Genomic DNA, 10,573 nt, shown 5'->3' on the forward strand with positions numbered 1-10,573 from the left:
AGACAGAGACTCAACAATGTTCAGCTTGCAAGAAAAATGTTTCACAGGAGGATTTGAGGCTACTGATTCAGGATACACTGATTAAATTTTCAGCTGGTGTGAACTGGGTCTGTTCCACTGATTTGTGTCTTAAGAGAGGCAATGTCTGGGTTCAATGAAGTTACATGGATTTACACTGGTGAAGGATCCCCCCTTTTATCTGAAGGTTTGGATAACCTAAGCTATCCCTCACTCAGCTGCTTCAGAGACATTAGTGGGAAGAAGAAATATATAGAGAGAGCATTCAATTAAATCTGTCAAACCATCAATTGCTCATAGCTTCAATGTAATGCAGTGGGAAGTAAAAACACCATTGACCAAATTAATCTCAGCCATAACTTCAATAACTACCAGAAATCACATCAAGACAGCATTTTATGCATTAAATACCTTGATATTCAATGTGGTCTTCAACAGAAGAGGAGGGATTTCCTTTAATGGTAATAAAACTCCATGGATGCCTGGAAAAAGAAAATGAGACATGATCAAGTTATATCAAGTATGAGATGCATATTTCTTATAGCCCAATGTTCTTAGATTTCTCAGAGGCACCACAATCAAAACAGTGTGATTAGTGTCACAGACAGCTTAGTTAAAATTAAAATTATCTTAACACTCTATATTTCTCCAGTAAATATATCAGAAGAAAAAGAATTTTGAAGGCAAATCCCCACTTAAAACATGCCTGTAACAAGTGTGTTCATTATTTAAATGAGTGTTTTAAGAAACTTGTGTATGACAGATCCAAGAGACACTGGCAACTCCTTGGGGAGCCTGCAAATAAATCTTGTGTGTGTGTATGTGTGTATACACTGAAGGACATGAAAAGAAACCACTTCTGCTTAAAGAAATTTAGCTCATGCTGAAACCTCGTATATGACAATTGTCTTTGGAATGACCCATGAGAATTTCTAATAGACAGACTGGCTGGCAAAGGACAATAAAAAATGCTTAAATAGTCTCTGAATATCTGGTTTCCTTCTTTGAACATTGAACAATGATAAAGGTTTATGGCTCTGAATTGTCCATTCAGATCTGATGCTATGTCAGAATTCAGTTCATTACCATCTGATGAGTATTGATCAAGTAGGTTCAATAACTGTCAGCCACCCTGGAGAATGACCACATGGATGAGAAAGCAATGGAGACAGGGACTAAAGTGCCTCCCAACCTTGAGGGTGAACCCAATCAGTAGGGGTCAGGGGGGAAGGTTATCTTAAAAGTAGAAGTGGTTCAGGCATATCTGCTCTTAATGACTAAGAGGATACAAAATATGCTTTCAGGGTGGTAGGGAGATTTTCCTGATTTTACCATAAACTCCCATAGATTAGATCATGTCTCTGTAGTTACAAATATCTGGTAATTTCAATTGCATCAAGAGTCTTGCAGGTCACCTTTATTCTGGGCCTCCAGAATAAAACACATACAGCCATTGGCAGAGAGCCACTAAAACCCACCCAAATCACAGGAGCCACGAGCCGGGATTTCCTGGGATTTGCTGCTCTGGAGGCAGCAGGAGCAGGCTCAGGGTGAGCACTGCTGCAGCCCATGCTGTGCCATGGCCTCAGTGGACATGGCTGCTCATACAGTGTCCCAGCAGCATGTCCTCAGCCCCAGCACTGGCCAGGCCCAGTGGAAGCTGCCAACACCACTGCCTGGGGATCCTGCCAGCCAGCCAGATGCTCCTGCTGGAAAATCTGCCTGCGTGCCAACTGCCGAAGGCACTGACAGGCTGTGATCTCCATCCAGGGAGAGAAGGGGGATGGGAGCAGGAAGGACACTTTATCACTCAGCAGTCAAGATAGATTTTTTTGGTTCTGTTATTATAATTATTGTTTTGGTAAACCAAATTCGAAACAAATGACAAAAACATTATGATGCCTCAAAAATAATCTCAAAAATAAATCAAAGAATAAAGAGCTATTCACTTCTGCAACTCAAGGTCTGGCCCCATTTCATGTGTTAAAATACTTGTTTCTCCCTGTTATTTTACCACTAAAAATAGTTTTAAAGTCGTTCAACCTTGACACATAAGGACACATGAAATCTGTTTGGGCTGTATGAAATTAAGTAAGTCCAGAGCCAAACAGGAGATATTTATGAGGAATTCCAAAGAGAACAACTATGTCATCAAGTGCAAAAAGGCTTTCTCTTCATTTATTAGTAAAAGGGGGAAAAAATGGCTCACACTGAAAGTGTAAACACACTTTTCAGAGGGAAAACAATAGGAGAGGAATGCAAGACTTTCCTTTCATTCCTAATGTTCTGGACTCAGCAAAGAGGCAATTAAAAGATATTCCAGGAGCACAGAAACATTTCTGAATAAATCAGCATTCCACATCAGCTCTGCTACAGCAAGGGGGAGTTGCACAATTTTACAGTCTGGTTGAATGTGGAGCAACTGGAGATGGGCAGGAATCTGCCCATATAACCCCTGCCAGCACCCCAGAAACCAACACAACCCATGACTGGATAGCCTGACTCAGGTGGCACCTCACAAAATGCAAAGCAGAAATTTCCTAAGCCTGGGGCTTACACTCTTGTTCTCTCAGGGATGCCCATGGCCATCCCCAGCCATCAGCAGGAGCTGAGAAGATTTGACAGCCAGGATTCAGCAGGACCAGCCAGCAAACCCCAAAGCTGGGCAGTGAGTGGTGACAGGAGTGTTAGAAAGAAAAATCCATCTTCTCTCCTCAGTCAGAGCCTGCCTTGGCCATGGAGGCTGAAATGTGTACACGTGTGTGCAATTTTCTCATTCCAAACATTTTTTTTCTAAGATACTAAAAAAAAATTCATGAAGCACCTGTCAAGTGCATGCATCCTTATTCACAGTTATAGATGTATCTGAGACATAAACCACTATGTCTAAACCTTGTTCCACTGAAGTGGAGGTTCAACTTGCTTTAGAGAAAAAGCTTGGATACACCTAAAGCTGCCTGTGTTCCACATCAAACTGCCATCAAAAGTTGCCATCAAACTGCCTTTTCTAAGTCTGGCCCCAGCTGCCATCCAGACAATGTGGGTTTGAGAATTGATGAACTTAAACTCTGAGAACACTCCTAAAAATATGGGGTTTTAAATAATGCACCAGATATTTTTTCCAAACACCAGTATGCTGGTGGAAGACCAATTTCTTGACCAGTGTTGACCAATTACTACTACCTCATTATTTATCCACATCTCTGTAATTCATGGAATGCAATTTTGTGGTATTTCAGATAACAGTATGGCAAGGATTAGCCTTTTGACTGCAAACAATCGCAATGCTGAAAGTCACACTTCCCTGGATGAATTTCTGCAGTATTTCCATTATAAATATTGATGGCAAAATGATGAGAAGCTTGCATTAAAACACCACAGCAGCCTAAAAAAATCGAATACTATTTACTTTTATAAACATATGCAAAAGCCATCAATTCCTTCCCGTAGTGCAATTGGGGAAAAAAAATAAAATGTCAAAAAATCATGTTCTGTTTCTCTAATTCCTGCATTTTTAAGAAAGCCTAGTAGGCTACTGGGTTCTAAAATGGGGTGTAGATTTAAGAGCAAGAATTGCACTGATGGAGATAGTCTGGTTTTGGAGACCATTTCTCCCTCCTTGTTGATTCATTGAAATGTGTTGTCTGGTATCCAGGAGCCCCTGTAACATTTGACACAACCTCTTCATCAACTACCCCAGATCTTGCTCCATCTGTGTGTGCCCAGCTGACAGATGTCTCTTTCCACAAACTGCTGTATTGAAGCACTTCTCCCTACAAGGCAGATTTTGTGCGTGTGCGTGTGTGTGTGTGTGTGTGTGTGTGTGTGTTCTGCAGACACCCTCTTAATGCCTCATAAAAAAAAGCCTACATAAATTCAGATCAACACAAAAAATTATAATGGCTACAGTTGGGTAAATAGCAAGTATTCTCAACAGTGTGTGTGCCAACACAGACACTGTGTTGGCCACAGGAGTATTTACAGTCCACACCATAAATCCATGTTTGCTACATTTCTGTGCTGCTCAAGTCCCCAGACCTGCACTGGACAAGCTGAGGAATGTGCTGTATGTGTGTCTGTATGGATGTAGCCAGGGCTACACAGCAATTATTATACCCTCCTTAATTCTCAGCCCATCTAATCTTCTGTGTGTGTATAAATATGCTTCTTAAATCTTTGGGGGATGGCTTCAAAATAAATTGGAATAAGCAACCTGTGGGAACAATATCTTGGAAAACCATCTTTTTTAATGTGAATCATATGCTATTCCTCAATCTGCTAATAAAAATACCCAATATAGACTCTGAGAGCATCTGAAACTATCTAATTAACTGCTAAAACTCCACATTGAAAAGTTTCCCTCTTTTTTTATTTTTTTTTCCCATGTGAAAGAACTTTGTGACTTTGAAAGAGTGGAACTATTTGGACATCTCAGGAACATAATAAAGCCTCTGTGCTGGGAGAACTGGCAGGACTGGCACATACCTAAACCCAAGGTGGAGGAAATGCTTGCTGCCCAGTTTGGTCATTGCTTTCCTGGCCAAGTCGTCCAAGTTTCTGGATCCTTCATCATTCACTGCGACCGACAGGATCATGCCATTTGCAACTCTACCCAAATACTGAGCCAGGCGGATACTTTCCTCTTTTGCTCTGTAGGTATCAAACCTGAAATGATAAAAAACACGTGTAAACATTTACTGCAGTCATCACCACGTCTTTTTGTACTGAAAAGCAAGTACTATAAAGAAAGTACTCTTTTGTATTGTCCACTGTAATATTACCCTGTTGCAAAAGCACTTGTCTAGCAGGGTGTGTTAGGGGGTTCTGTAAAACCAAATTGATTAAACTATAGTTGACAAATTGCAAGGCATAACACTGCTCACTCTGTGGTTTTGGAGATTGCTGGCCTGGGAGGAATTGTACAGACATGCAATAACACCCATTTGAACAAGAAGCTAAAATATGTGTGTTTGAGCTTGCTGAGATGCTGTCCCCAACCTCTTCCCAAAGATCCTCACATCTAGGCAGCCAAAGGATCACTCACCGATCCGAATGGACAACTGCCCCTGTCTTCGGGTCAATAACGTGGACAATGACACCCCGGTGGCCCCAGCTCCTTTCAAAGTAATAGCCACCTTCCTCCATGCCACCAGGATGAAGAGTCTTGTTCAAGAAAGTCCAGGACAGCTTTTTCTTTCCGTGGATCTCAAGAGTGCCACCTTTGCTGACTCCAAGGTACTTCTGTCCAAAGTAAGGATTTGGTTGGCTGCCGTCATCCGCCCTACAGCAGGAAGGGAGGAAAGGGACCAGGTTTGGGTTTGTGTCTGAGTCAAGGAACCTCTCTCCTTGTGCTGCTGTGACCCAAGGAGAGAAGTCTCATGATTTGCAGTGCATTTCTTTCAGGTACTCCAAGAATCAGGAGCTGCCCATGTTGTACAGAAAATAAATTATTTTAAAAAATAGTAGCAGCTGCCAAAGACCAAAAGCAATCTGGAACACAGCTTATACATGCTATATTCATTATATCCAGGCCAGAGGAGGCCTGGAGCCCAGACTGAATGCCACATCTGTGTTTTTGAATTCTGGAGGCAGGCAAGACCCTAATCAGGAGCTAAGAGGTCCAGTGGTTGTTATAGATGAATTTAGCATCCTTGAAATTTTAAGAGATCCTGTACCAATCTGCAAGACATAAATGTATTATCCTTCAGCTCACAACTCCCATATAGAAAGAAAGGATGTTTAGAGAGAAGAACTTTCAGATAAAAATAACTCATCAGGCTTTAAGCCTTTTCTGGAAAATCAGTTTTAGCTGTGGGAGGAAAATCAGTTGTGCTGATTCTCTGGCATGCCCAAACACTACAATGTTCATATCCCAGTAGAAGAGAAAAAAACTCAAACCTGCATCAATTTTTGTGGGCCATTTAAATTATTTTAAAAGTCACTGAACTTTCCACAGAGCACTGATGATAAGTACATGTAATTTTAAGGAACATGTAATTTTAAGGAACATTTTCATGCCCTGAAGTGGAAGAGAGGCTCCAGAAGGTTCTAAGGTAGTATTTTATCATGCATACTTACCGCCCATACAAGGTGATCACCACATTGCCTTGGTAAGGGCACAGCTCACTGCCAATGTGTAACTCTCCATCATTTTCAATGAGAATATGTCTTGTACGCAGAATGATGGGCTGCATGTCGTCTTTGATGACCAGTTTCCCTAAGTGGAGAAGGTTATGACACTTGTTTTATCACACAGCAGCTCATGTGAGGTTGTGATCACATTGTGCTAAACCCAATGCTGGGCTGTCATCTCAGTTTTTGAAAAATTTTGTTCATACACCCCAAAAAAGTTCTCAATACAAATCCTGAAAAAAAAGGTTTGTATTCAATCCAGTTCTTGGAAGAGCACAACTAAGATTTGTATGGAAGAGGATCCATTCAAAACTGAGACAGAAATTTAGCGTTAAGATGAATAAAAGCTATTCATGCCAGCAATGCTATGGCTCTGTCCTTGGAGACAAAGAGGGACATAAGCATGTATCCTGTCCTGAGGCCCTGATAACACAACTACTACAGTATGATGCTATCAGGCCTGTGGTTTGGTAAAAAAAAAAAAAAATGTTTTTGAAGCGAATTGCAGAAGTAGAACTGATCATTACACTGAGCCACTTGTGTAAATTCTCCAGACAGGACAGAAAACAGGCTGGTTACAATGGCTAAAGAATCTCAGCACCTCAGCCACCAGCCAGCCTTGTACTGAGGTAAAGCTGTGTTTGCCCAGTAGCCACCCACTCCTCAGCAAGAAACTCTCCCAGCATGATCCACAGTGATTTAAACAGTCCCAGTGGAGAGCAGACTGCGCCCAGTCTTGCCAGCAGCACGTTTTACCTCCATCAGTGATGTGGATTGAGTGCACAGTTGCAGAAGAGGAGAGAAGCAGCTTCCTGCCATTGCGGATTTCAACACGGTTTTCTTCATTGTGACCCGGGTTCCAGATTTCTAACTCAGGATCCCTGTCAGGACATGTGGCAGCTGCTTCTGCTGGACAAAATGGAGAGTGAGGACAATCAGTGTTTGTTTGGTATGAGACAGAAAGCTCTGCACCTGGGCATCTTTACAGTATCCTTCAGCATCAGCCCTTGGCTGACTCCCTGGAACACAGCAATACCTCAGTGCAGCAGGGCACTTGTGGGTCACGGCCAAAAGAAAACAAACAACAGCTCAAGCTGTATGGTTTTCTGTTTTCTGGAAGAATGGAAAAATCCAACGCAAAGGAGCCTTGCAGGGGATGCAGTTTCTAGAAAACTACTGAAAAGGGACTTTAACTGAGCCCTTCCTGCAGTGACATTTAGCTCTGCTCATACCATCTAGATACAGAGCCCAGGGAAGGTGTTGATAAAAGGATAAACCAACTACAACCTTTAAAATGCCCACAAAATTGTTTAATATAAAGATGTTTAAATATATTTGCATTCCATATTTTCACTGGAGATAGAAAGAAAAAGAGATCAAACTAACATGGAAACACCAAGCACCCAGCAATTACTAGTACATCCAGTGACAGAGAGCAACAGGAACCTCACAAGTGTGTCTGGGTTTGTGAGCTTTTCCAGGCAGAAGCAATGGGGATTCATTCACTTTGGGTTCACACATCTCCAGTCTCCACACACAAATTTGATGATGGGCTGCCATGACGTGTTAGTCTGAACAGCTCTCGTACCACATCCAAGAGTCTCATGTTGCAACTATTTATTTAAGATAAAATATTTCCCTGGTACAACCTCAGTTGAAATGTGAGCCTCATGTCTTACTCTAATCAACAGAACTGCGAGTAAGTCTCACGTGTGATGCATATTTTCAAAGGGTAGAACCCTCTCTAATCCTAGGAGGCTGAGGTCAGTGGGAGTTTGAACAATGAGCCCTTTGCCTTCAGAAAGGGCTGGGAGTTGTCACCAGCTTTCCAATTTTTATCCCTTAAAACAAAAACACCATGAAGAAGACTACAGGACCAACAGATCAGTGACCATGGGCGTGGGATAAACCCCTTGACCTCAGCAGGGTTATGTCTCTGGAACTTGGTACAGTAAAGTTGGGTGGGTTTTGCCCCACAGACACTAATGCCTACAGGTAATGGAAAGGACAGTGATGTGAATCCAAGCAAGGAAACATTTCCTGCTACTGGTACAATCAACAGGCATTGTTTTGTGCTGCCACTGTGGAACTTGAAGGACATCTGTAGTTCCACTGCAACAGAGACAAAATCTGTCCATCTGCATTCAGTTTCCCCTCACATTCCTCCACCAGCTTCATATCTTGGGAAAACAATAGAATTGGACCAGCCATGACTTTAAAGTCTCCAGAGCCCCAATGAATACCAATTTTCAAGGTGATGTTTCATGTGGCCTTCACAGACCTTGTATCTCTGCAAACTTTTCCCATATACATGCAGTAAATCAGAGAGGACCAATAATCTACCGGGCACCAAGTCAGATACAGATAAACATCTATGACCTGATTTTGATATCACTGTGCCAGGTGGAAGCTGGAATTGTATTAGTAATGTCAGAGGCACTCTCTGACTTACAGTAATTGAGAAAAACAAGCAGGTGTTTCTGGGTTCCTACCAGAAGCCACACAGAATTAATAAAAGTTAGAAAAGATAAATATTGCAGACAGAGAATGGGGCTTGCATTATAAATAGATGTTCAAATATAACAGCAATACACACTGACAACAATTTTTTTTAAGAGAGCTGTTATTTCCCTGAGAACAAGGATAATAGGAAAATGTTCTCATGATGAGAAGTGATATAAAATCAAAAGAATCAATTCAAATGTAAAGATATAATTTATCAATTACACCTTAATTAATTAATTTAAATGTAAAGGATAAAAAATGTTGTTCAGTTTTCCATTTACTTGAATATGCTACTATGCAAGGAGCTTCCTGCAGTCTCAAAAAATGACTTGTGCCCCCAAATTGATTATTTTGAAACAGAGAGGCCCACAGAGAATCCTATGGGGAAATCAAGAGGAATTTAGGCTGGTGTTTGGGATGACAAACAGCAAAAGCCAACAAACCAGAAGCAGAGGACCCAAATTCGCAATTTCATGAACCAATTTGTACCAGGAACTTTGCACATCACCAGCATCTGCTGTGCCAATGACACCATCAGGGTGAGCATCTTCTGCCAGCTGGTCAAGTTACCCTGACAGCTTGATTATTACTTTCATTGTCATTTTTTAAATAAAAGTGCAAATTCTACCCAGCACAAGGAATCAACTGAATGTTTGTTTCTTCACCAAAAGGGCCTGAGCATGACAATGAGAGGTGGCTTCATGCAGCTGCAGTGTTTGGGGCAAGACATATGGTCTCTTTGTTTCAAACAAATACAAACCTCCAAAATAGCTGTATATAGAATATGTAAATCAGGATCCCCTTTCCCCCTTCTCTAAACTGCTTAGAAAAAAAAAAATGCTTGGAAGAGACAAAACCCAAGGGACAAGGATGTCCCAGGCCAGGGCTTTTTGCTCTCCACTTCTGGGCTTGAGGAATGTAGAATTCTTGCCTTCACCTCCCTCAGCCACAGCTATTAGGACCTGAGGTTTCTTTTGCTATTTCTTTGTAGCAGTTTGTTGGGTTTGTGTTTGGTTTAAGAATGTGTGGCAGAGTCTGAGGGATTGCTGAGGGTACTTTCACCTGCTCAGAAATTTCAGTCTTTGCCACTCCAGCTGCCCTTGACTGGGAATATTGGCACAGCAGAGAACTGCTTTTCTCCTGAGTTTTTTTACTCTGTCCTTGACTCTTTTTATACAAAGAGTGAAAAGCTGGTCAATCTAAACCTATCAAAAATAGCATTACAAACCACACCCTTTTTCCCCATGGCAGGAGAGAACTTACCTGTGCTTACTGAAGAGGCTACAAACAGAAAAAACCCCAAACTTCCAGCCAGATACTTGGAGGTAGGTAGAGCCATTCTTCAGGATTTTCAATTCTCTGTATGGATAGCTGTGAAAAAAAGAATACCAAGAAAATGTCACTTTTTTTTCCCCCTAGCTCAGTCACTGCACAAAAAAAAAATTAAAAAATAAAAAATAAATAAAAAGAGAAAGATTAAATCAGCTTTATGCCAGACCACATCCACTCCTGTTCAGCTCGATGGCTGAAAACACTTTTGCAGTGATTCAGGACCAGCCTGAACAGAGCAAAGAGCCACGGGCAGCTCCTCACCCTTTGTTTGGTTTAGGATAAAACCCACTCGGGAATCCAAATAGACACTCAGAAAGCAGCCACCAGCTGTAACCAAAAACGCCTTAGGAATGTGGCATAAACACATCCAGTGTCAGGACTCTTTAGGGCTGCATATTCACATGTGCTAAAAAGTAATGAAACACAACAGAGAAGGCGTTTGCAGAGTGACAAATTTTCAAGGAGTAACCTTTCTGTGGCACCTCTCTCCCCCCGAAATACCCACCACATTTTTAGCAATGGTGTTTTGTGTAACCCCCAGATAAACCGTACTCACACATCCAACCTGGAGCTTGCAGTTTCTTAG

General features: G+C 41.6%; 1 protein-coding gene across 1 annotated transcript in view; it reads right to left on the reverse strand.

The window, feature by feature from the left end:
- CEMIP (cell migration inducing hyaluronidase 1) overlaps positions 1–10,280 on the reverse strand; it is a 48,256-nt gene extending 37,976 nt beyond the window's left edge. Inside the window, exons 1-6 of the mRNA XM_083871410.1 lie at positions 9,919–10,280; positions 6,907–7,059; positions 6,097–6,235; positions 5,063–5,299; positions 4,504–4,683; positions 430–500 (exon numbers count right to left, since the gene is read on the reverse strand). Of these exons, the coding sequence (XP_083727536.1) occupies positions 430–500; positions 4,504–4,683; positions 5,063–5,299; positions 6,097–6,235; positions 6,907–7,059; positions 9,919–9,994 (856 nt within the window). The 5' untranslated portion in view covers positions 9,995–10,280. The remainder of the gene's footprint in view (positions 1–429; positions 501–4,503; positions 4,684–5,062; positions 5,300–6,096; positions 6,236–6,906; positions 7,060–9,918) is intronic.
- Positions 10,281–10,573: the final 293 nt, after the last annotated feature.

The sequence above is a fragment of the Zosterops lateralis genome (genome assembly GCF_965231275.1).
Source record: "Zosterops lateralis genome assembly, chromosome: 13".
Lineage (NCBI taxonomy): Eukaryota > Metazoa > Chordata > Aves > Passeriformes > Zosteropidae > Zosterops > Zosterops lateralis.